The sequence below is a fragment of the Malus sylvestris genome, chromosome 12, assembly GCF_916048215.2.
Source record: "Malus sylvestris chromosome 12, drMalSylv7.2, whole genome shotgun sequence".
Taxonomy (NCBI): domain Eukaryota; kingdom Viridiplantae; phylum Streptophyta; class Magnoliopsida; order Rosales; family Rosaceae; genus Malus; species Malus sylvestris.
In genome coordinates this window covers 31,788,050-31,814,703 of record NC_062271.1, presented here as the reverse complement: position 1 = coordinate 31,814,703, position 26,654 = coordinate 31,788,050, and the positions used below count along the sequence as shown (strand labels likewise).

General features: G+C 38.8%; 2 protein-coding genes and 1 long non-coding RNA gene across 10 annotated transcripts; all 3 read right to left on the bottom strand.

Moving 5' to 3' along the window:
* Positions 1 to 1,160: 1,160 nt before the first annotated feature.
* On the bottom strand, positions 1,161 to 10,502 carry LOC126593975 (uncharacterized). Of its 3 annotated transcripts, none has more exons than XM_050260164.1 (8): positions 9,723 to 10,497; positions 3,248 to 3,553; positions 2,970 to 3,144; positions 2,449 to 2,626; positions 2,264 to 2,347; positions 2,022 to 2,129; positions 1,529 to 1,795; positions 1,161 to 1,416 (listed from the first exon to the last, which is right to left on the bottom strand). In XM_050260164.1, exons 1-8 carry the CDS (start codon positions 10,423 to 10,425, stop codon positions 1,318 to 1,320), a joined length of 1,920 nt encoding a protein of 639 aa, XP_050116121.1. In that variant the 5' UTR covers positions 10,426 to 10,497; the 3' UTR covers positions 1,161 to 1,317. The 3 variants fall into 3 exon arrangements, with proteins under 3 accessions (XP_050116121.1, XP_050116123.1, XP_050116122.1); XM_050260166.1 differs by lacking the exon at positions 9,723 to 10,497 and adding an exon at positions 3,645 to 4,309; XM_050260165.1 differs by lacking the exons at positions 1,161 to 1,416; positions 1,529 to 1,795; positions 2,022 to 2,129; ... (2 more) ...; positions 2,970 to 3,144; positions 3,248 to 3,553 and adding exons at positions 7,059 to 7,394; positions 7,507 to 7,776; positions 7,982 to 8,089; ... (2 more) ...; positions 9,053 to 9,212; positions 9,315 to 9,632 and having other exon boundaries at positions 9,723 to 10,502.
* On the bottom strand, positions 5,114 to 6,607 carry LOC126593987 (uncharacterized). The gene is made up of 3 exons (XR_007613090.1): positions 6,372 to 6,607; positions 6,201 to 6,269; positions 5,114 to 5,631 (listed from the first exon to the last, which is right to left on the bottom strand). It is a non-coding gene; the product is annotated as an uncharacterized LOC126593987 (long non-coding RNA).
* A 9,103-nt stretch (positions 10,503 to 19,605) lies between the features above and the next one.
* LOC126593973 (uncharacterized) lies at positions 19,606 to 23,192 on the bottom strand. Of its 6 annotated transcripts, none has more exons than XM_050260157.1 (8): positions 22,316 to 23,192; positions 21,917 to 22,240; positions 21,643 to 21,817; positions 21,092 to 21,269; positions 20,908 to 20,991; positions 20,490 to 20,642; positions 20,005 to 20,274; positions 19,606 to 19,895 (listed from the first exon to the last, which is right to left on the bottom strand). In XM_050260157.1, exons 1-8 carry the CDS (start codon positions 23,073 to 23,075, stop codon positions 19,797 to 19,799), a joined length of 2,043 nt encoding a protein of 680 aa, XP_050116114.1. In that variant the 5' UTR covers positions 23,076 to 23,192; the 3' UTR covers positions 19,606 to 19,796. The 6 variants fall into 6 exon arrangements, with proteins under 6 accessions (XP_050116114.1, XP_050116115.1, XP_050116116.1 ...); XM_050260158.1 differs by having other exon boundaries at positions 21,643 to 21,814; XM_050260159.1 differs by having other exon boundaries at positions 22,328 to 23,192.
* Positions 23,193 to 26,654: the final 3,462 nt, after the last annotated feature.

The window sequence follows — 26,654 nt, the reverse complement described above, 5'->3', positions numbered from 1 at the left end:
ACGCACATTTTTTATATTTTTTTACTCTTTTTTGTTAACTTTTATCTTTTAATAAATTTTAATTTATTCGACTTGACAGTAAAAAATTAAGAAATGAGTGTAAGATATAAAAAAGGATGTATAGATAGCATCATTCATGTTTATGACAAATCTTGCCAGGGTATTTTCTTTATCTTTTTGCTAATTAACCTCACTTGAGGATTTTAAACTTTTACACCGCATAAAATATTCCTCCTAGAGTAGCTATTAAGACAAATAATAGAATAAAAGTAGCTTTGTGCAATTGAATTTCTATTTGTATTTAAGGGTAATGCTATAGAGACTATTAATCTAAATCATATTTTGTAAACTATATGACGTAATTATTGATAATTGAATTATTACTTATGTATTGATCAACGTGTTTATTTACTACTGATGACAAATCACATGATTTATAAATATAGTATAAAAAACTGATTTACCAAACATTACTCTTCTGTTAAATTCTTAAAGCATCTCCAATAGGAGATGTAAATTATCTTGAAATACTCATGTTACAACACAAAAGCCATTTTTGGTGTTCAATGGGCCAGAAATTTGGAAAGCAAATTATCTATCCCACCGAAAAATGTAAAAAAAAAATAAAAATATATATATTTTGTCTCCTCAAGTTTTCGTTTAATTTCAAAGGGAATTTTAACGAAAATCTCCCGGTACTGTTCACTTTAATGAAAAATCATATTTTTACACTAAAAAGTCAATCCTGGTACTATTCACTTTACCCTTTATTTTGTCCTTATCATTAAAACTCAAAGTTTTCAAACCCTTTTCATTAGTTTTTCTAATTTCAAATTCGTACGTATTTCAATTTCATACAACGATTCACTATTTTATACCAATATCATACATTTGTATCAATTTATGTTAGTTTCTCCTTGAAGAAGACTCTTCTGCCCTGACAACAAATCAATATGAAGGAAAAAAAAAAAAAAAAGAACCCTCCATCTTCGCCATCAGAAAGCTAAAATAACCAAAGGACAACTTAATTTACAAACATTTAAATTTTTAACGTGTGATGTAAAGTGTTGTCCATCGTTATCTTAGAACCTCAAGACTACACACACACACTCTACCTATTATCAATTGTACTTTGGGGTAGAACCTCCTAAAATGAAACATACGGAAGCAAAAGTTATCCTCATATCACAAACACCTAATTAAGCAAAGTAAATCAGTCTCCCAATAAGCACTTAACTAGGACTACAAAAGTTTAACATCCTGATATCACAAACACCTAATAAATCAAAGCAAATCACAGATTTATAACATGCAGTTTCACGTCAGGAATCCTTCACAGCTCAAGAAGTTGTCCCATATCAGCTGCATGTCTTCCTTCAGTATCTCAGAAACCGAGCTGGCTTCGGCATTCTCTTCCTGAAAATTGGAAGAAAAGGAGATTTCAGCACACGATAAACCTTCTCAAATAAACCTTTTAATTCAGCAAATGAACTAAAAGAAATTGTCCCAGAGAAAAGGCAGCGTTTACCTGTAACTTTGACACGACCTTTTTCAACATCAGAATTGTCTCCCAAGTAGTTCCCCCAGTTAGGGTTCTAAAATCAAATCGATCCGCATGTCTGACTTTCAGTCTGAACGATGAATTTTTATACGTATTAGCTATTAAGTGCCAAACCCCATCAACTTTGTATTTTCCGGAAGAATCCTTTCCCGAAGGCCATCTCAACCCGCCGTTCACATCTGGATCTAGAATCGCCGAATCAATCAGATTCCGAATGCTTTGCATCTCATCGTCCTGAAATAGCAACGATTCATATGAACACAAAACCTCATTTCAAGCTGCATAAGTTCAGGAATGCATCCAATATGGTTAAACCTCAGTGTCCAGTTACATTTAACAGAAAATGTTCTATTGGTTGTTTTGGTTGTGGCTCCATGATAAATAGGATATAAATAATTGTTTTGCTGAAACAAGGAATAGAGATGTAAATTTCTAAAAGGTACCGGGTGAAGCAGCTTACAGTCAAATCTGTGACGAGTCTCTTCGTGCATAGCATCAGTCTCAGGTCCAGATCTTTGGTAGTGCATGAAATGTCCACGACCATGTTACGCAGTTGATTCAGTTCAATCTAAAAAGAAAGTTGGCATTGCAATGTAAGTCCTAGTAAATAAACTCTACTCCCAGCAACAGGGAAACTTAAGAGGGGGAAGAGTCGAGGAAATATCTTCATCCAATTTAGTTGGCAGGAATTAGAAAACTTGCCTTGTAGAGTTGTAGCTTTCCATGTTCTTTCATTACACGGCATTTGCAGGAGAGAGTTGCATCTGATCTGGTGGAATCAAACAACTAGACAAGAAGGACATAGATGAGTGATTCAATAGCAAACGTTAAAGTTGTAGAAAGCATGAACTCAGAACTCAGTAAGTTGATGTGTCTAAAGGAAATACCTTTACTTGGTATGAATCTTTCTCCCCTTCGAAATCAACTCCAATTTTCGGGACAACTTCGTTCACAATCCTTTCCTTATATGAAACTGGAATGTTTGTGTACAATAATCGTCTCCATTGTTTCAAGATTTCAGTACACAAATTTGTTCTGATGGCTTCCATGTTAACTAAACGGCTCCTGATTCAAAGATTTTAACAAAAATTGTTATACCACTGTCCTTGTACAAAACTGATATGAAGTATGAGATGATTGACAGTAATTAAGCATCGATAACAAAATAATATTGTATCAAGTATCGAAAAACAAGGGCAGAGTTTTAGAATCCTGCTTCACTGTCCAACTTGGCATCCTACCTTCTAATCTAAAATGCCAAATGTAACCTTATATCATAGTATCGACTATTATTATATTGTTCTACTTCAACCAGTATTCTGAGGCGGATAAAAGAACAACATAAAGGTAAAAAGGATAATCGCATGAAACAATCAACTAAATGACTCAGATAAGGAAGAAATCTAACCTAACAAAAAGTACTTTCCCCACTCTAGCAAGCAAAGTAGGCCTTCCTTCTTTGAGCTGCGCGCACTTCATTTCATTCCTCATGTGTTTAAAAGAAGAAACCAAGTCTTCCAGCACATTTTCTGATATAGATACCCCAGGGCTCCTTGGCGAATTCCATTTCAACTCACCGCCTTCTGTCACGTATCAACCATGAACAACAAAACCAAACATATCCACACAACCCAAGTAACAACATACAAAGATAAACGCATTAAAAGAAATGTTAGGAGTACTAACCATCATCTAGACTAGTGTTGATTAAAGCTAGACGATTTTCTTCAACTTTCGGCTCAGTGGAATCCAAGCAAATGGGCTTAAGATTAACAGAAGGTGGAAATTGGTTCTCCTCACCCAAAGCAACGGCGCACCATCTATACGTAGAATGGTCTGCATGAGCTATTCTTCCAGTCGGATCCACATTATACTTGTTATATGGCTTGAATCGTTGAGCACGCAGCTCTGAAGTCAGCAATGGCCTCTCCGATTCCTTCGAGTGCCACTTGTGTGGTGGAATGTGAGCCATTCCAGAACTAGCACTTATGCCTATAACAAAGATGAAAATGTGGCCAACTGAAAAAAAGAAAAGAAAAAAAAGAGACGATTAAAAACAGAGTACTCATACCACCACGAATACCTCTATAGCCTTTGCCACGACCACGGAAGGTACCAGGACGACGGCCACGAGCAGCAGCGGGAGCAGTGGGTCTAGTATCAGAAGGGAAGACAGTATGCATCCTTTGTTTCAGCTCATCAGTGAGCAGAAGGGCCTCTGAAGCACTGTGAGATATGGCTCCATCACGACCCTGAGCAGTGGGCTGCAAATCATAGCGTTCGCACAGACAGGTCCATGCAGAATGAGAACTGGTTTTCCCGATTAGGGCAGCCAACACAGTGGGATGAACAGAGCTCTTGATCCAGGACATAACCATAATATCTTGTTGAACCCATGCTTTAAACTCCGGATTCAGAGTATCAGTAAAAATGCCCTCATCATCTTTGAGAAAGGCAGGAGGACATTTGCTAGTGCCATCAACAAAGGAGACGAGATTCCTGCTACGAAGCAAGGGAAGCATCTGGGCTTGCCAGAGAGGGTAATTGGTAGGGTCAAGTTTAATCGTAAGAAAGTTGGAAACGTTGGAAGAGCTGGAAGAGTTAGACGCCATTTGAAAGAAAAAGGAAATGCCTGGATGAAAATGCTTTGAATATACTCAGCTCAATGAATTACGAGTAAGGCTTCCCGTCGTTATATCGGATGGGGTTTTTATTTTTCTTTTTCTCATACAACTTGCTGGAGGGGTTTTTTTCTTTGTTTTTTTTTGCTTTTCCTTTGCCTTTCAGATACTTTTTTGCTTTTCCTTTTCCTTTTAGAGACAACTTGGTGGAGGGTCATATGTCTTTTTTGTGGAAAACCTTGCCGGAGGGTTTTTTCTTTAATTTGTGCTTATTAACCTCGCTGGAAGGTTTTTTATTTTTTTTATTTTAGCTTTATGAAAATGAAATTCTATTTTAATTTAATTTTTAGAGCATCTTCAATAAGATATGTAAAGGGGTGTGCTATCCACACACTCCTTGATAATTTATGTTGACACGCCCCGACCCTGATATTCCCCGAATACCAGGACCGACACGTGCTGGCCGACACCCGGGGGTGACGAAAGCCATTAATTGATACAAAAGCTAAGAATAAGAAATAAATAAAGGTTAGAAATTTGAAATACAATGAGTTAACAGTTTAGGAACGTGCTCAGAGCATACAACTAAACCTAATCACTACGAAGAATTAGGATAAAATTTAATGAATAAAGGAGTGAGTCCTACATTCGAGAGGATCCGAAGATGCTGCTGCGGAAGTGTCTTGACGCCGGGATTAGGTGCCTTGATTCTAAGTCCTGAATGGGGGCACAAAACAAAGGTGAGTGGACCAAGTTTATAAATACAATAATAATAAAACAGTTATCAAGATACTAACCCCCAAAGTTTATATAAATGAAAACTACTAGCATAATAAGTGATTGATTTAATAAAAATCCTAGCATGCCAAAGTATCTCAAAAAGCCATATCGCGGAAATCAAAACAGTAAACGCATCATAAATCGTCCCGTAGCCAGAGATAACTACCACCCGGCCCAATGCCTCTTCATGTCCCTCAGCCCGTAGCTAGGGATTATTTCTCCCGGCCTAAATGCCAACACCAGATCCTCGCCCCAGGCGGCATAGTGTCCACTAGGTACGCACAAAATGTTACGCCTCTTGTAAATACCACTTCATAGCGTAGGTTACCGATCATCGTCTACACTATAAAGAGGGGTTCAAAACATGTTCTAGCATCCTATCGTCATCTGTCAGATAGTCTACCAGTTCATGGTTTTTATAGAAAATACGATATATTAAAATATAGCTCAAAATAGGCCAACAATTAATTCCTCACCAAAAACACGAGACGATAATCAATATATTAAAACAACAAGCTCCACATAAATCAGATCATAAATTTGTAGGCATGCTAATCAATTATGCAATTAAACTATGAAATCATGTAATTTTAGAAGGGGTCCACTCACAGTACTTAGTTGCCAAAAGCTGCGCCACTAGCAAAGACGGAAACGTCACAATAATTGCCTCTAAGCACATTAAAGAGTCCAATAAATAAAACTATATAATAGCAATTGAATTTGGGAAAACGGACATTGGAAACGGATTCAGAACGTCGAATTACCCTAAGAAGGGTCCCGGACGAAAACCCGAAAAGTCAACTCTAAAGTCAATGTTGACCGGAGGTCAACGGTCAAATTAGGTCTAACGGGTTTTAGGCTTGAAATCCGGATTAGGATTTAGGTTAAATAGGATTAGGATTTATTGGGTTTTGATTTTAGGGTTCTAAGGTTAAAAGGGTTTAGGGTGAAAATGGGTGGTTTGGGCTTAAGCCCAAACCCAAACAACTAACACACACACACACCTAATACACACACATAAAGCCTGGCCCTAAGGCCTCACAAAAGGGCTGGGCTCGGCAGGGAAGGCCCAAAGCCTTGGGTTTTGGTGGGTCGCCAGACCCAATGGGAGAGAAAGCCGGAAATCGGCCGGAAAACCACACTCGTTTTAAACGGCCATAACTTTGTCAATACTTAACGAAATCAAGCGAGAAAAAAAACAAAAGTTGTAGCCCTTGAAGAGACGAAGATAATGGTACCTCACACGACGTCTAAATCACCGTGTTTTGGCCGGAAAATGCCTCGAAAGCCGTCGGAATCGCCGGAAACTGGGTAAGATTCAAATGAGTATAACTTCTTCAATACTCAACGAAATTGAGTGAAACAAAAAAGGAAAGTTGTAGTACCCAAGGAGACGAAGAGAATGATACCTTACACGCCAGCCAACTCGCCGTTTTTTGGCCGGAAATGGCCTCGAAAGGGGCGGTGCTCGCCGGAGCTTACTCCGTGCCGTCGAACTCGCAGGGCAGGGTCCGGGGTTCGTTGCGAGCCTCTCTTCGATGGTGACTCGGTCCTAGTGAGTCCGGGGGAAGAGAGAGATGCGAGAGGTTGAGGGAGAGAGGTACGGGAGAGCTGAGAGGGAGAGAGCTGAGGGAGAGTTATGGGGGAGAGACGAAGAAGAAGGAAGAGAGAGATGGGAGGCTGGGGACAGAAATCAGGGGTGGGTCCCCCTTGACTCACCAATTAAGACTTTAAAACAATTTTTAAATAAAATGGGGTTGTGGTGTTTCATATGTTCGTTAATTTTCTTCAATTCATCCGATTCGAAATTAAATTAATTGAAAAAAAGGCAAGTTTTCGAATAATTTGTGCCACTTGAATAAAAAAACCAATTGAAAAAAGGATATTCATTATTAAAAAAAATCAATTTGAAGAAAACTCTTATGCTATGACAACAAATCAATATGAAGAAAAAAAACCCTTCATCGTCACCATCAGAAAGTTAAAAAAACCAAAGGACAACTTAATGTATAAACATTTAGATCTTTAACGTGTGATGCTGAATGTTGTCCGTCGTTAAAAAACTAAAAGACCTTGCAATAGCTTCGTCGAAGGTATTGTAGAACCTCAAGAGTAAATAGACACTCCACCAATTATCAATTGTACTTTGGGTAGAACCTCCTAAAATAATACATACTCAAGCAAAAGTTAACATCCTCATATCGCAAACACCTAGATTAAGCAAGCAAATCACTCTCCCAATAAGCACTTAACTACGACTACAAAGGTTTAACATCCTGAAATCACAAACACCTAATTAAACAAAGCAAATCCCTGATTTACAACATGCATTTTCATGTCAGGAAACGTTCACAGCTCAAGAAGTTGTCCCATATCAGATGCATGTCTTCCTTCAGTATCTCAGAAACCGAGCTGGCTTCGGCATTCTCTTCCTGAAAATTGGAAGAAAAGGAGATTTCAGCACACGATAAACCTTCTCAAATAAATCTTTTATTTCAGCAAATGAAGTAAAAGAAGTTGTCCCAGAGAATAGGCAGCGTTTACCTCTAACTTTGACAGGACCTTTTTCAACATCAGACTTGTCTCCCAAGTAGCTTCCCCAGATAGGGTTCTAAAATCAAATCGATCCGCATGTCTGACTTTCAGTCTGAACGATGAATTTTTATACGTATTAGCTATCAAGTGCCAAACCCCATCAACTTTGTATTTATCTCCGGAAGAATCCTTTCCCGAAGGCCATCTCAACCCGCCCTTCACATCTGGATCTAGAATCGCGGAATTAATCAGATCCCAAATGCTTTGCATCTCATCGTCCTGAAATAGCAACGATTCATATGATCACAAAACCTCATTTCAAGCTGCATAAGTTCAGGAATGCATCCAATATGGTTTAAACCTCATCGTCCAGTTACATTTACCGAAAATATTCTGTTGTTTGTTTTGATTGTGGCTCCATGATAAATAGGTTATAACTAATTGCTTTGCTGAAACAAGAAGGGTACTGGGTGAAGCAGCTTACAGTCAGATCTGTGACGAGTCTCTTCGTGCATAGCATCAGTCTCAGGTCCAGATTTTTGGTAGTGCATGAAATATCCACGACCATGTTACGCAGTTGATTCAGTTCAATCTAAAACAAAGTTGGCAATGCAATGTAAGTCTTAGTAAACAATCTCTACGCCAAGCAACAGGAAAACTTAAGAGGAAGAGTTACGGATATATTAAGGTATTAACAATGTGGAAATGCTGCTCGCACATTCTTCCACAAATTGGAAATGTGAACAGTAGATTATATCTAATCAGTATCATGACAACTCAATCATGGAACTGATGCATCATGTACCATTTACCATTTCATCCAATTTAGTTCGCAGGAATTTGAAAACTTGCCTTGTAGGGTTGTAACTTTCCATGTTCTTTCATTACACGGCATTTGCAGGAGAGAGTTGCATCTGGTCTGGTGGAATCAGACAACTATACAAGAAGGACATAGATTAGTGAGTCAATAGCAAAAGTCAGAATTGTAGAAAGCATGAACTCAGAACTCAGTAAGTTGATATGTCTAAAAGAAATACCTTTACTTGGTATGTATCTTTCTCCCCTTCGAAATCAACTCCAATTTTCGGGACAACTTCGTTCACAATCCTTTCCTTATATGAAACAGGAATGTTTGTGTACAATGATCGTCTCCACTGTTTCAAGATTTCAGTACACAAATTTGTTCTGATGTCTTCCATGTTAACTAAAGGGCTCCTGATTCAAAGATTTTAACAAAAATTGTTATACCACTGTCCTTGTACAAAACTGATATGAAGTATGAGATGATTGACAGTAATTAAGCATCGATAACAATATAATATTGTATCAAGTATCGAAAATCAAGGGCAGAGTTATAGAATCCTGCTTCACTGTCCAACTTGGCATCCTACCTTCTAAACTAAAATGCCAAATGTAACCTTCTATCATATTATCGACTATTATTTTGTTCTACTTCAACCAGTATTCCGAGGCGGATAAAAGAACAACATAAAGGTAAAAAGGATAATCGCATGAAACAATCAACTAAATGACTCAGATAAGGAAGAAATCTCACCTACGAAAAAGTACTTTCCCCACTCTAGCAATCAAAGTGGGCTTTCCGCACTTCATTTCATTCCTCATGTGTTTAAAAGAAGAAATCAAGTCTTCCAGCACATTTTCTGCTATAGATACCGCAGGGCTCCTTAGCCAATTCCATTCCAACTCACCGCCTTCTGTCACGCATCAACCATGAACAACAAAACCAAACATATCCACACTACCCAAGTAACAACATACAAAGGTAAACGCATTAAAAGAAATGTTAGAGTACTAACCTTCATCTAGACTAGTGTTGATTAAAGCTAGACGATTTTCTTCAACCTTCGGCGACTCCAAGCAAATGGGCTTAAGATTGACAGAAGGCGGAAATTGGTTCTCCTCAGGCAAAGCAACAGCGCACCATCTATATGTAGAATGGTCTGCATAAGCTATTCTTCCAGTCCAATCCACATTAGACTTGTTATATGGCTTGACATATAAGTTTTTCTTGAATCGTTGAGCAAGTAGCTCTGAAGTCGGCAATGGCCTCTCCGATTCCTTCGAGTGCCACTTGTGTGGTGGAAAGTGAGGCATTCCTGAACTAGCACTTATGCCTATAACAAAGATGAAAATGAGGCCAAACCAAAACAAAAAAGAAGAAAAAAAGAGGATTGAAAACAGAGTACTCATAACAACACGAATACCTCTATAGCCTTTGCCACGACCGCGTAAGGTGCCAGGACGACGGCCACGAGCAGCAGTGGGAGCAGTGGGTCTAGTATCAGCAGAGAAGACAGTATGCATCCTTTGTTTCCGCTCAGCAGTGAGCAGAAGGGCCTCTGAAGCACTGTGAGATGTGGCCCCATCACGATCCTGAGCAGATGCAGGGCCAACATTGTTGAGAACAATGGCAGCAATGTCTGAGTCAGAAACAGGAGCACCAGATAAGGAGAGGCCGTCAGCAAGGGAACTGACATGACTGAGAAACTCAGAAATGGAGGAGTCGCCACGGTGGGTGTTCATCAGCTCACTGCGAAGTTGAAGAAGACGGCCAGTGGGCTGCAAATCATAGCTTTCGCGCAGACAGGTCCATGCAGAATGAGAACTGGTTTTCCAGATTACGGCATCCAACACAGTGGGATGAACAGAGCTCTTGATCCAGGACAAAACCATATTATCTTGTTGAATCCATGCTTCAAACTCCGGATTCACAGTATCGGTAAAAATGCCCTCATCATCTTTGAGAAAGGCAGGAGGACATTTGCTAGTGCCATCAACAAAGGAGACGAGATTCCTGCTACGAAGCAAGGTAAGCATCTGGGCTTGCCAGAGAGGGTAATTGGTAGGGTCAAGTTTAATCGGAAGAAAGTTGGAAACGTTGGAAGAGCTGGAAGAGTTGGACGCCATTTGAAAGAAAAAGGAAATGCTTTGGATGAATGCTTTGAATAAACTCAGCTCAATGAATTATGAGTGAGGCTTCCCCCCGATTTTATAGGATTACTACTTGCCGGAGGAGGTTTTCTTTTTCTTATACAACTTGCAGGAAGGGTTTTTTTTTTTTTTTTTTTTTTTTTTTTTTTTTTTGAGGAACCTTGCCGCAGGGTTCTTTTTTTTTTTCTTTTCAATTTTTGCTAATTAACCTCGCTGGAGGTTTTTTTTTTTTTTTTTTGTGTCATTTTATGGACAACTTGGTGGAGGGTTATCTGCTTTTTTTGTGACAAACCTTGCCGGAGGGTTTTTTTTATTTAATTTTTGCTAATTAACCTTGCTGGAGGGTTTTTTTATTTTAATTAGTATATCAATATTTTTACACTAATAGAATGCGAGTTCGGCTAACCTGCACAATGAGCAACCTAATTTGATATCGAATTCGCCATCTACGAAATTTGAACCTAAGACCTCTCATTTTTAAATGAAGAGGCATACTACCAGACCGTATTACTGAATTGCCACTAGAGGATTTTAATAAAGAATAAAATTAGCTTCGTGAAATTGAAATTTTATTTTAGTTTAATAAAGAATAAATTATCTTGGAATGCTCATTTTACAACTCAAAAGCCATTTTTGGAGTTCAGTGGGTCAGAAATTTGTGATGCAAATCATCTAACCCACCGAAAAATGTAAAAAAAGGTAGATTACATTTTTTTCGGGAAATTTTATTTAAATTCATTTAACCTCTTTTTATACCCAACTTAAATTTTAAATGTTAATTGTCTATTTTATCCTATTGCATAATTACTATTGAGGACAAAATGAAATTAATAATAAAACTCAAATTTATCAATAAACTCAAACACTATAATTAAACCCTACAATCACTCTTTGTTTATCCTACGTATATTCTGACTAAAACCCTAATAACTCTCATAGAGAAAAATAAGTTTTTTTATTGATGGATTGTGATTTTGAAATTTTGAATTCTTCAACCAAGGTATAACTCAATTTATGAATTTTTTTCTCTCTGATCGCATTGTTAACCACCTCTCTAATTCGAGTTTTCCTTTCTCACCGTACTGATAAGAGCAAATTAATCTGCTCATATATTACCGCAAGTCTACGGTGTAACATCCCACATCGCCCAGGGGAGTGATCCTTAAATATATATTCTCATCCTTACCTAGCACGAGGCCTTTTGGGAGGCTACGGGTTCCGTAGGAACTCTGAAGTTAAGCGAGAATGAGGTCAGAGCACTTCCATGATGGGTGATTGTTACAACCCGTCCCGGGATTTACTGTATAGAAAATGTATTTTTGTATTTTCACCAAATTTGGGAATTTATCTTCCATTTAAAATTTGTTTTTGGTCTTAAATGGTGAGCCAAGGGGGCCCACCCCCCCTGATTTTTTTTGTTCCCCCGAGCCCTCTTCTCTCTCTCCCTCTCCTTCTTCCATTTCCCGTATACTTCTATTCCTCTCTTCACTATGACCACACTCACACCCAGCTGCACTCCCTGCTCGAGGAAGACACAATCACCATATAAACCTCGTCCCTTCCCTCTTCCTCTTGCCTCTGTGCAACTCGGCGAAACCAAGAAAATAACCTCCGGCGAGTTCGACGGCTTTCGAGAAACCACGGCGAGTTGGCCGGTATGTAAGGTATCAATCTCTTCGTCTCGTCGAGTACTACAACTTTCCTTTTTGTTTCACTCAATTTTGTTGAGTATTGAAGAAGTTATACTCATTTGAATCTTACCCAGTTTCCGGCGACCTCCGAGGCTTTCGAGGAAATTTCCGGCCAAAAAACGGCGATTTAGGTGTCGTGTAAGGTATCATTCTCTTCGCCTCTTCAAGTGCTACAACTTTCGTTTTTGTCTCGCTTGATTTTGTTGAGTTTTGACAAAGTTATGGCTGTTTAAAATAGGTGTGGATTTTCGGCTGAATTCCGGCCTTCTTCATTCTTGGGTCCAGTGACCCACCAAAACCCAAGGCTTTGGGCCTTTCCTGCCGAGCCCAACCCAAACCCATTTTCTTTATTTTGTTTTAAAATTAAGTTGTTATTAAAAAGGCCCTTGGGCCAATTTGGAACAGGGCCTTCGGCCCGTGAGTAGCAACCCAAAAAACCCTAGGCTTTAAGCCTTTGGGCTTTCCAAGTCAGGGCCCTAAGCCCTTTTTCTTTTAAAAACCCAAATCCTTTAAAACCCTAAACCCATCCAATTCCAAATTCCCTATTTTATTTAATTCAAACCATTCATAGAGTAATTCGACGTTCTGGATCCGTTTCCAATGTCCGTTTTTCCAAATTCAATTGCTATTATATAGTTTTATTAATTGTACCATTTAATGTGCTTAGGGGCAATTATTGTGACGTTTCCGTCTTCGCTAGTGGTGCAGCTTTTGACAACTAAGTACTGTGAGTGGACCCCTTCTAAAATTACATGATTTTATAGTAATTGCATAAATGATTAGCATGCCTACGGATTTATAATTTGATTTATGTGAAGCCTGTTGATTAAATATATTGATTATCGTCTTGTGTTTTGGTGAGGAATTAATGTTAGCCTATATTGAGCTATATTTTTATATATCGTATTTTCTATAAAAACCATGAACTGGTAGACTATCTGATTGATGACGATAGGATGCTAGAACATGATTTTGAACCCTCTTTATAGCGTAGACGATAATCGGTAACCTATGCTATGAAGTGGTATTTATGAGAGGCGTAACATTTTGTGCGTACCTAGTGGACACTATGCCGCCTGGGGTGAGGATCTGGTGTTGGCATTTAGGCCGGGAGAAATAATCCATAGCTACGGGCTGAGGGACATGAAGAGGCATTGGGCCGGGTGGTAGTTATCTCTGGCTACGGGCGCAGAGACTTAGGTGGCATTGGGCCGAGAGTTATATTTATTCGGTGATCTTACTAGCAGCACACCGTGTTTACGAGACGATTTATGAGACGTTTGATATATTGATTTCCGCGATGTTTTTCCGTGAGATATGGCTTTTGAGATATTTTTGGCATGCTAGGATTTTTATTAAATCCATCATTTATTATGCTAGTAGTTTTCATTATATAACTGTGGGGGTTAGTATCTTGATAACTGTTTTATTATTATATTATATATAAACTTGGTCCACTCACCTTTGTTTTGCGCCCCCATTCAGGACTTAGAATCAAGACACTTAATCCCGGCGTGATGGCACTTCCACAACAGCATCTTCGGATCCTCTCGATGTAGGACCCACTTCTTTATTCATTCAACTTTATCTTAATTCTTTTTAGTGATTAGGTTTAGTTGTATGCTCTGAACACGTTCCTAAATTGTTAATTCATTATATTTAAATTCATAACCCTTATTTACTTCTTATTCTTAGCTTTTGTATCAATTAATGGCTTTCGTCACCCTCGGGTGTCGGCCAGCACGTGTCTATCCTGGTATTCGGGGAATATCAGGGTCGGGGCGTGTCAGTGATCCACTGGGAAGTTGCTCGTGTGAGTTCCCAGAAACAAAACCGTGAGGGCGTGGTCGGGGCCCAAAGCGGACAATATCGTGCTACGGTATCAGAGCCTAACCCTGGCTGCGTGTGTGCGGACGAGGACATCGGGCCCCGAAGGGGGATGGATTGTAACATCCCACATCGCCTAGGGGAGTGATCCTTAAATGTATATTCCCATCCCTACCTAGCACGAGGCCTTTTGAGAGCTCACTGGCTACGGGTTTCGTAGGAACTCAGAAGTTAAGCGAGAATGAGGCCAGATCACTTCCATGATGGGTGACCCACTGGGAAGTTGCTCGTGTGAGTTCCCAGAAACAAAATTGTGAGGGCGTGGTCGGGGCCCAAAGCGGACAATATCATGCTACGGTGGTGGAGCGGACCCGGGAAGTGGTCCCCCTCGGGCCGGGATGTAACATACGGTATATAATATAGCAGCACTCCTTAAATTATTGAAAATTGAATCAGAACAAGGCTGTAATTGCAATATGATATGATGGATTACCAAAGTCAATGGATGAGCCAACCGCTGCCTTATCAAATCACTTTCATATTTTCGATCTCCTTGCAATCCAGAAAGTCGTCTGCAACCTAACCAGAAATATTGCACACATAATTCTAAAATGTTCATAGTTTCATGTAAAGCAGATATTTTGTGCATGTAATAGGCCTGCTAGAAAAGACAGGATACAAAAATGGCAGAATCAGTTGTATGCTTTGTGATCCATAAGTTAATTTCACTGTTCATCACCACAGAATCACATGAATGATGGGTCCACTGAACGCCCATCTTTAGGATCAAGCCTATTTAGATATTAACTTATGAAGCAATTGTTGAAGAAATTGGTGTAAAAATAAATCCACATATTGAATTGGGTTTATGGGGGTATATTAGGTATTAAATTTGGGTTTAAAGAGATATTAATAGTTTAGTTAAAAATCAAATGGGTGCAAAGAGTAAGTTAAGTGTAGAAATAGGTTAAATGAGTTTAAATAAAATTTTCCTTTTTTTTCTCCTCAAGTCAATGGATGAGCCAACTGCTGCCTTATCAAATCACTTTCATATTTTCGATCTCCTTGCAATCCAGAAAGTCGTCAGCAACCTAACCAGAAATATTGCACACATAATTCTAAAATGTTCATAGTTTCATGTAAAGCAGATATTTTGGGCATGTAATAGGCTTGCTAGAAAAGACAGGATACAAAAATGGCAGAATCAGTTGTATGCTTTGTGATCCATAAGTTAATTTCACTGTTCATCACCACAGAATCACATGAATGATGGGTCCACTGAACGCCCATCTTTAGGATCAAGCCTATTTAGATATTAACTTATGAAGCAATTGTTGAAGAAATGGGTGTAAAAATAAATCCACATATTGAATTGGGTTTATGGGGGTATATTAGGTATTAAATTTGGGTTTAAAGAGATATGAATAGTTTAGTTAAAAATCAAATGGGTGCAAAGAGTAAGTTAAGTGTAGAAATAGGTTAGATGAGTTTAAATAAAATTTTCCTTTTTTTTCTCCTCAAGTTTTCGTCCAATTTCAAATTCGTATGTTTTTCAATTTTTTCAGTTTCATATGATGACTCACGATTTTGTATAAATGTCTTAAATCTGTATCAATTTATGTTAGGTTCTTTGTTATTTGTCCATGTGGACGTAGTTGGCCCCACAAAATTTGTGCCACGTGAATAAAACACCAATTAAAAGATGGATATTCATTATTAAAGAAAATCAATTTAAAGAAAACCTTCGTCTCTGACAACAAATCAATATGAAGAAGAAACCCTTCATCTTCTTCATCAGAAAGTTAAAAAATCAAAGTACAAATTCATGTATAAACATTACTTGAATCTTTAACGTGTGATGTTGAGTATTGTTTGTCACCAAAAAGTTAAAAGATTTTGCATTAGCTTATCAGAAGTTATTGTAGAACCTCAAGAGTATATATAGTCCACCTATTTATCAATTGGACTTTAGGAGAAATTTTTGTGTGCCGGGAACATGGCCTGGTACACCATGAATAACATAATTGGCTGGACACTTAAATTTTTTTTAATTAATTGTATTATGACACTTGGGTGTACCAGGTAGTGTTCTCAGAACGGTGAAAAATTTCTCGAACTTTAGGTAGAATCTCCTACAATGATACATACTCCAGCAAAAGTTAACATCCTGATATCACGAACACCTAATTAAGCAAAGCAAATCACTCTTCCAATAAGCACTTAATTGCGACTACATAGGTGTTCACTCCCTAAATCCGCCATGGAGCCTTGCGGGCATGCCGGGGATTTGCTCACATATGAGATTGGTGGGGTGCGGGCGTGCCATTACTAGATACCGCTAGTAGACGGGATTTGAATGATTGAGGTTGCGCTTTTTGACTTCAAATCAAGAGATTGTGCCATTGGGTGGGAGTTACTCAAATTAAGGTTCTTTGTTTGCCTTAAAAATAAGGACTTTACTTATATGGAGAGATAGAACAATATGTAAATGACAAGGTTGCTTGGAAATATAAATGACAGAGGAAAGTGACTAATATTGCAGATTGCTTGTAATTTATATGACTGGAAATGAGTACATAAAAGCTACAAATGAGATCGATACCGCAAGTGAGCAGCAGAACTAATAAACTAGATAAAAGAAGGCTTTTGGCAAATCTGGTTTGAGCAGAGTTTGTGCTTGTATTTGTTGGTTTGTTTGAGTGTCACTAATCCTTGTGCTTGTGCTCCTTTATATAGAGGTCTGGAAGAAACCCCCTGCTGAGGTTTTTGTACCTGCCCGAAAGAAGCTTGGGCAGCTTGCATTTGCATTTGCCAACTTGCATGTAGAAACAATATTAAAAGGGAAACTTGCATCTCCACCACATGTTTTTAGCACATGTTTTCCCACTTGTAATAAACTAACATTTAAAAGAAGTAAGTTAGCTTCTGTTCGTCGCAGGAATCTCCTGGCAGACGAGCACACAGCTCCCCTGGGAGAATGGCGTCGGTTGAGGGTATCTGTCGTACTTCTGCTTTCTTCTCGGGCTCGCTCGGGCAAGCCTTTGTCGGGCAGATCTTGGTCGGGCAAGACACACTTCGGGCAAGGCTCGTCGGGCAGTTCTGAAAGAGAAAGACAGAGTTAATTTGAAAGGGTGCCTTCGTGGGGCCTTAGATGTAGGCCTTAAGGCTCACAATCAAGATTAACTTTATCGTGCTCAGGCGTGCCACGGCCATCTTCAGTATGGCAGATGTTGAATGGATGTTAAGCTTTAATTGAATATGTATACGCCCGAGAAACCAAGTTAGATATAACATGTGCCTTTGTGAGGCCTTAGGTATAGGCCTTGAGGCTTCCTGTCAAACTAAACCAGCGCTTGGATGTATCATATTTGGTCTTTTAAGGTTGCCAGAGTCTTATCACTATTATATTTTTGATTATCAGAATCCAAGAGGTAGGACGAACCCAAATGAGTGCCTTTGTAGGGCCTTAGGTATAGGCCTTGAGGCTTCCCATCAGAGTTAATCCTTATACTCGGACCAACTAGACCACAACATGAAATGAAGCTAAATAGATGCCTTCGTGGGGCCTTAGGTGTAGGCCTTGAGGCTTTATATCAGAATTCACTCCCTGCTTAAACCTTTTCTATGAATCAAAATATAATAGCAACAAAACGGAGAAATAGATCGATTACTTGCGCCCCAAGTAACTTCGGACTTCTCGCTTATCAAGGATTGTCGTGGATGGGTTGAGTCCACATAGAGTTCTTTTTTATGCCTTGAGGCCAAGGACTTTTAAACTGATCTTTAAATTACATGCCCGCCGGGCTTAAGACTTAGATCTGATTTGAACTCTGACGCGATTCAGATCGGATCCAAGTGCTGAAGACTCATTTTCACTATGACTTTGCTAGAAATAACTTGTATATAACTGGGAATATATAACATGTTATTGTGCTTTTTAAGAAAAAGAAAAGAACAAAGACAGAGCAAAGATAGTCGGGTAAGTTTGAACCTTATCGGCCAAGGCTGAACTTCTTACAAAATCTATCTATGTAGCTCTGTCAGAGGTCTGAAAGCTTTTAGAGGGGTTGACGGGGGAGAAGAGGATACAAAATGAATCGATACCACCATGAACGAGGTAGCAGAGCTATTACAGGGGTTTGGGAAGGTTTATCCCGAATGGGATGAAGGCTTGTGCTGACTACAGCTTCGTTGAAGGCAAATCTGGCTTGAGCAGAGTTTTGGCTTTTGTTTGTTTGTTTGAGTGTCCTTAATTCTGTCTTCTCTTCCTCCTTTTATAGACGGCTTCAGCTTGGGTTCCTGTAGCAATGGCGGTTGCCCGAATGCGGTTTGGTGATGACTCACTAGCTTTTTTACATGAATGCCACCAATAAAGTACTTTATTGGGCTGTGCAGTGACTGAATAACCTACCCCCTGTGGTCTTTGAGCAGGTAAGCAGGTGGCCTTTGTAATTTGTGCCCAGCCGAAAGCCTCTTTCCTGCCTCCTAAGTTTTCCTCTGGGCCTTGGGTTTGGGCCGACTTTCTCTCTGGCCCAAAGTTCAGATTTTATCCCAAACAGCTTCTTTCACATGTCCCTTGCCCGAAAGCTCTCATGGTGCATTCGCATCCACTTGCATGAAAAAGCATGCACTTATCTTTGATTAAACAACTCTCTTGGCAAACCTCCACCACCAAAACAAATGGGAAAAACAATATTATAGTGTCAAACCCATCCACTTGCCACCAAATATCTTTCTAAGTTAGCTTTCTTGCATATTAATCCTTCAAATACCATATTTTACCCAAATTGCCCAAATAAGTAAAAATGGGTATATTTTGAGTGTAAACAATAGGTTTACAACGAAGCAGCACACGATTACTTCATTAGTGAGAGGTTGCAGCATGCACGTAGTTTCATTGCATGTTAGAAAAGGTTCACAGCATATCAACTTCACATCGTCCTGCAGCATATCAGAAATCAAGCGGATTTTAACATTTTCTTCCTGAAAAATCGAAAGAATAAGATCGACGTCATGTTACTATGAACACATGATAGATCTTTTCTTGGTACAGAGATATTTGATTTTCAGAGAAAAATACAAGACTTACCTGTAACTTTGAAACGAGCATTTCCAAAAACAGCCTCCGAACCAGTTTGTGTACCATATTTTAAACTAGGTCCTCAAGCACAACTTCACCTATAGTAACCATATGTTAAACTACTGCTTTCCATTATCTAGACAGGAGTCTATCAAAGCTAGAGGTTTTTCTTCACTATTCGACATGGTAGATTCCAAGGAAATGGGCACAAGTATAACGGTAGACGGAAAGTGTTTCTGAATTCTGATCATCCATACCAATGGTGCAAAATCTCGATATAGCATGGTTTGCATAAAGAAATCTTGTATCAAAATTATACTTCGATGGCTTCACATTTAAATTTTTCGTGAACTGGGGTGCAAGCAGCTCCAGTGTTGGTAACGGGTCTCCCCTTTTCCGTTAACTGCCGCTTGTGGGGGGACGTAAGCCATTTTCAAACCAGAACTTGTGCTTAAAATTTGTAGCAAGGCAAAAAGAAACTGAAAAAATTTCACTAACCATCTTGGTTGTAAGGAAGTACCTGAGCCGAAGCAGTTACTCGCAATGAAGTCATCGAAATGAAATTGCCAAATGTGCATTAACCATCAACTATGCCAGATACAAATAGATAGCAGAATTGCAAGAAATGATTAAAACAGTTACTAATTATCCATCAAACGATGCCAAAAGTTGAACATAAAACTAAGGAAGTAAACAGATATATACAAGTCGAATAGACAGTGATCACTGATTTACAACAACAAGCAATTTCAGGTTAAAAAACTTTCACAGCTCAAGAAGTTATCCCATATAAACTGCATATTTTCCTTAAGCATCTCATAAACCGAGCTGACTTCGACATTTTCTTCCTGAAAATGGAAAGAAAAGGAGATTTCAGCACAGGATAAACCTTCTCAAAAATATCTTTTATTTCAGCACATGAACTAAAAAAAAGGGTCCAAGAGAAAAGGCGTTTACCCGTAACTTTGACATTACGTTTTCCAGCACCAGACTTGCCACCCAAGAAGCTTCCCCGGTTAGGGTTCTAAAATCAAATCGGTCATAGTGTTTTACTTTCAATCTCAGTGATGAATTTCTATACGTATTAGCTCTTACGTGCCAAACCCTAAGAACTTTGTATTTATCTCCAGAAGACTCCTTCCCCAGGGGCCATCTCAATCCACCCTTCACTTCTGGATCTAGAATCGCAGAATTAACGAGATCCGTAATGCTTTGCATCTCATCATCCTGAAATAGCACCAATTAATATGATCACGAAACTTCATTCCAAGAAGCATAATTTCAGCTAGGGGTCCAGTATAGTTAACCCACATGGTCCCGTTACATTTCTAGAAAAAGTTCTATTCTTTGTTTTGATTGTGGCTTGAAGATAGGTATAGGAATCTTTGCTGAAACAAGGAATAGAAATGTAAATTTCTAAAGGACGGAGTGAAGCAGCTTACAGTCAGATCAGTTACGAGTCTCTTAGTGCATAGCATTAGCCTCAGGTCCAGATTCTTAGTAGTGCATGAAATGTCCATTACCATTTTACGCACTGGTTTCAATTTGATCTGAAAGAAAGTTGACATTTCGATGCAAGTCTCAGGATATAAACCCTAAGCCAAGCAACAGGGCAAATTAAGAGAGGGAAGGGTCCTGAAAATATTAATGATCTGGAAAGGTTCCTCTCAAATTATTCAACAATTGGAGAGCTCAATCACATTCAGTGGTTGAACATTTAGTTTTGTTATACAACACTCATATTTGCAGCATAAATATTATATCTAAATTATCGAATCACTATTGTGGCAACTCAACCGTGAGATTGCCGCAGCATATATAGTTCCATCAAATTTAGTTGGCATGAATTAGAAAACTTGCCTCGTAGAGTTGTAGCGTTCCATGTTCTTTCATTACCCGACATTTGCAGGAGAGAGTTGGATCTGGACTCGTAGAATCAGACAACTACACAAGAAGAAAATAAATGAGCAATTCATAGCTACAGTCAGAATTGTGGAAAACATGAACTCAGAACTCAGTAAGTTGACATGTCTAACAGAAATACCTGTAATTCGTATATATCTTCCTCCTCTTCGAAATCAACTCCAATTTGTGGGACAACTTCGTTCACAATCCTTTCCTTATATGAAACAGGAACATTTGGGTAAAACGATCGCCCCCATCGTTTCAAGATTTCAGGACACAAATTTCTTCTGATGGATTCGATGCTAACTGAAGGGACCCTGATTCAAAGATTTGAATAAAGATCGTTATACATCTGTTCGTGTACAAAATTAATAAGAAATCTGAGATGATTAACAATACTTAAGCATCGATACCAAAGATAATATTGTATCAAGTATCGAAAAACAAGGGCAGAGTTTTAGAATCCTGCTTCACTGTCCAACTTGGCATCCTACCATTTAAACTAAAATGCCAAATGTAACCTTTTATCATAGTATAGACCATTATATTGTTCTGCTTCAACAAGTATTCTGAGGCGGATGAAAGAACAACATAAAGGTAAAAAGGATAATCGCATGAAACAATCAACTAAATGGCTGGCACAATAGGCTCAATAGCTAACCAATGAATCGGTGAAGGAAGAAATCTGACCTACGAAAAAGTACTTTGCCCACTCTAGCAACCAAAGTAGGATTTACTTCTGTGAGCTTTGCACACTTCATTTCATTCCTCATGTGTTCGAAAGAAGAAACTAAGTCTTCCAGCACATTTTCTGCTATAGATGCCCCAAGGCTCCTTCGCGTATTCAATTTCACCTCACCGCCTTCTGTCACGTATCAACCATGAAAAACAAAACCAAACATATCCACAACCCAAGTAATAACATACAACATAAACGCACTAAAAGAAATGCTAGAGTACTAACCGTTATCTATACTAGTATTGATCAAAGCTAGAAATTTATTTCCAATTTTCGGCTCAGCAGACTCCAAGGTAACAGGTTCAAGATTAACAGAAGATGGAAACTGGTTCTCGTCATCCAAAGCAACGGCACACCATCTATGTGTAGGATGGTCTGCATAAACTATTCTTCCAGTCCCATCCACATTAGACATGTTACATGGATTGACATTTAAGTTTTTCTTCAATTGTGAAGCAAGCAGCTCTGATGTCAGCAATGTCCTCTCCGATTCCTTCAAGTGCCGCTTGTGTGTTGGAATGTAAGCCATTCTAGAACTAGCACTTGTGCCTATGAAAACAAAGATCAAAATGAGGCCAACCGAAAATAAAAAAGGAAAGAGGATTAAAAACAGAGTACTCATACCACCACGAATACCTCCATAGCCTTCGCCACAACCACGAAAGGTACCAGGACAACCGCCACAAGCAGCAGCGAGAGCAGTAGGTCCAGTATCATCAGAGAAGACAGTATCCATCTCTTGACTGCGCTCAGCGCTGAGCAGAAGGGCCTCCAAAACACTGTAAGATATGGCTTCATCACGAGCCTGAGCAGAAGCCACGGTGCTTTCATATGCAGGACCAACATTGTTGAGAACAATGGCAACAATATCTGACTCAGAAACAGGAGCACCGGATAAGGAGAGAGTCTCAGAAAGGCAATTGACACGACCGAGAAACTCAGCAATGGAGGAGTCACCACGGTGGGTGTTCATCAACTCACTGCGAAGTTGAAGAAGACGGCCAGTGGACTGCAAATCATAGCGTTCGCGCAGACAGATCCATGCAGAATGAGAACTGGTTTTCCCGATTAGGGCACCCAACACAGTGGGATGAACAGAGCTCTTGATCCAGGACATAACCATAGCATCTTGTTGAATCCATGCTTCAAACTCCGGATTCACAGTATCAGTAAAAATGCCCTCATCATCTTTGAGAAAGGCAGGAGGACATTTGCTAGTGCCATCAACATAGGAGACGAGATTCCTGCTACGAAGCAAGGTAAGCATCGGGGCTTGCCAGAGAGGGTAATTGGTAGGGTCAAGTTTAATCTTAAGGAAGGTGGAAACATCAGGTAGGGTAGGGAGAGGAATGGAGGTGGAAGAGCTGGAAGAATTATACGCCATTTGAAAAAAAAAGAAAAAAAAAAGGGAAATGCAAATGATGTGGTAAGACTTTAGCTCGTGAATACCATAAAAGAACGCTCAGTAAAGTTCAGGATGAATGCTCAATGAATAATGAGCGAGGCTTCACGTTGATTATATAGGTTTACAAATTACAAGTGATGACGTTGTTACAAAATATAGTACAAGTGATGACGTTGTTACAAAATCGAGTTATCTCCAACTAAAAAATAATTCAGAATGTACACAAAAAATAGATAAAATAACTTGCGAGAGGGGTTTTTCTTTACTTTTTAGAGACAACTTGCTGGAGGAGGTTTTTTTCTTTTTCTTTTCCGTATAGAGACAACTTGATGGAGGGTTATATCTTTTTTTTTTTTTGTGACAAACCTTGCCGGAGGGCGTTTTGTTTACTTTTTAGAGACAACTTGATGGAGGATTGTATCTTTTTTTTTTCTTTTTTTTTTTTTTTTATGTGACAAACCTAGCCGGAGGGCGTTTTCTTTATCTTTTTGTTAATTAACCTCGCTGGAAGATTTTAATAAAGAATAAAATGAGTAAACTGCCGATTTGCCCCCTGAACTATCACCCAACTTTCGATTTGCCCCCTAAACTTTTTAATTGGAAAATTAAGGACTTAAACTAATTTTTTTGGCCGATTTGCCCCCTGCTGTTAATTTTTCATTCATTCCATCCAAATTTCTGTTAAATAGAAGCATATGCACAACATGTGTAGGTAGTTCGGTCGCTTCATTCTTTAAAATAATTGAAAACCTTCGATTTCTAAAATATAAACCTATGCAAATATGTGTGATTCTATAGCTTTTTTGTCTGAATGTCTAGTGAAATGACGATTTTGTCCACAAATGAGAGTTACGTGGTTTGCACATGATAAGAGTTAACGTTAATTTGGATGAAATCTATGAAAAACTAATGGTAGGGGGGAAATCGGCCAAAAAAATTAGTTTAAGTCCTTAATTTTCCAATCAAAAAGTTCAGGGGGCAAATCGAAAGTTGGGTGATAGTTCAGGGGGCAAATCGACAGTTTACTCAGAATAAAATTGCACACACTACGGGGAGGAGAGTTTGGTTAAACCACATAATGGGCAACTTAATTTGGTTTCGAATTTGACATCTACGAGATTTGAACCTAAGACATCTTACTTACAAGTGAAGAATAAAATTACATTTTTCAATTTCATACAATGGCTCATGATTTCATAATTATACATATGTATCAATTTCTGTTATTTTCTCTGTTATCTGCCCATTTGGATGTTGCAGGCCACACAAAATCAGTGCCACTTGAATAAAAAACAATTTATAAAAGAGTAATGTTATACTTACCACTTATTTGTACCATCTCTCTCTAATGCATGGGGTCTCATCTCTGTTAGAGATGATATAAATATATGATAAAAGTAGCATTTTTGTTTAGAAAATGGATATTCATTATTAAAGAAAATCAATTTGAAGGAAACGCTTATTCTCCGACAACAAATCAATATGAAGAAGAAAACACTTTATCTTCGCCATTAAAAAGTTAAAAAACCAAAGGACAGATTAATGTATAAACATTTGGATCTTTAATGTGTGATATTGAATATTGTCCATCATTAGAAAGTTAAAAGACTTTGCATTAGCTTAGTAGAAGTTAGAGTAGAACCTCAAGAGTGCGTGTGTATATATATATACACACACACACTCCAACTATTATCAATTAAGGACTTTAGGGTAGAACCTAAATGATACATACTCAATCAAAAGTTAACATCCTAATTAAGCAAAGCAAATCACTCCCAATAAGCACTTAAATACGACTACATAGTTTTACAATGAAGCAGCAAACAGTTGTTTTTTTTTTAAGGTAAGAACCTGCAAGACAAGCTGCAAAACGAAAAAGGAAATCCAAAAAGATTAGGTAAAAAAGGAAATCACACATCAAGAAGGGGAGACAAACCTGTAGGCTGGCATGCCCAAGAAATCTGAGTGCAGAAGAGGAAGAATCTCTATAGGAGGAGCGGAATGCCAAACAAGTGAAGATGAGAGAAGCCCTAAATTGGCTAATTTGTCAGCAACATTATTCCCTTCTCGAAATGTATAAGAGCAACGAAAAACCATGTTTTGCAATCAGAGAATACAAGTGTTCCAGCGTGTCTGAAGCGACCAAGGAGGAGAGAAATGCCCAGAAGCAAAACAGGATATCGCGCTAGAATAGTCACTTTCAAGCCATATATTTTGCCAACCCCGCACGTGAGCCAATTCCACAGCAAGGATGACAACATGGAGCTCCGCATAGAAAGAAGTATGATGCCTCAAGCTTAGGGAGAAACCACAAAGAAAATAGCCCGTAGAATCTCGGAAAACCCCGCCACAAGCCGCATGACTCGGGTTACCTTTAGCAGGCCATCAGTATTCACTTTGACCCAAGAAAAAGAAGGGGGATGCCAAAGAACAGGGATTATTGAAAGAGTTTTACAAGACTTAGCCGAGATTCCAAGAGAGACTAAAAGTTGCCTATCCAAAATGCCTCGTACATGACCAGGGGTAAGAACTCCAACCTGCCTAATCCAAGCTGAGGTGGAACGGCAAATGCATGAGAAGGAAGGGGGTTTACATTCAAACTTCACTTTGTTACGTATCTTCCAAATAGCCATTAGCAAGAAAAACCCAGAAGCTAGCCAAACATTGCTAAATTGTGAAGAAAACCACTTTGACACAAAAGCAAGCCATAAATCAGAAAAAGAGCTCGTAGGTGGAAAAGTAGTGCCAAATTGGGTAGCTAGCCAACACCAAGCACGTTGTGCAAATTCACAACTAAAAAATAAGTGGTCAATAGATTCAGAATTCTTGTAACATAGTTGGCATATTGGAACCAACAAAATGCCCCGTTGCTGAAGTTGATCCTCCGTTGGGAGCTTTTTGAAAAGAATTTTCCAAACTAAAATAGGGTAGTGAGGTGGAATGAAACGATGCCAAATAATAGAAGCCCAATTCTTAACAGGAAATCGATGACGAACAATTTCATAGCCATCAAAAAACGAAAAGACTCAAGATGTAGAAGCTTCCCAAATTAACACGTCCTTGTCCTTATCAATTGGAAAAGGCATTTCTAAAATCTCTTTAGCTAGGTCTGGAAAAGTAAAAGAAAAAAATAGAAGGAATAACCTATTTTCCCATACGAATAATTTTTGAGACCTTAGTACAAGATAGAGAATGAGCAATCTCAGTTGCACCAATGACGTTCACAATAGGCGTATCCAACCATTTATCAACCCAAAGAGAAGTACTAAAACCATTTCCAATCACCCAATGACAATTCTGAAACATGATATGAAGAATGGATTTAATACCAGGCCATATAGAAGATCGCTTGTAACTACAAGAATATAAATGACCATGTAGCTGGAATCATTCTCGAAAATATACACTCCAAAGAATCAGAAGTAATAATAACTCATCCAAGCTTTAAGAGAGTTGTAGTATTAAGAGAGCAAAGATCACACAATCCAAACCACCCTCATTATTCGGAGCACATATTTGATGCCAAGAAACGGTAACAATCTTCTTGGAGGTCACATC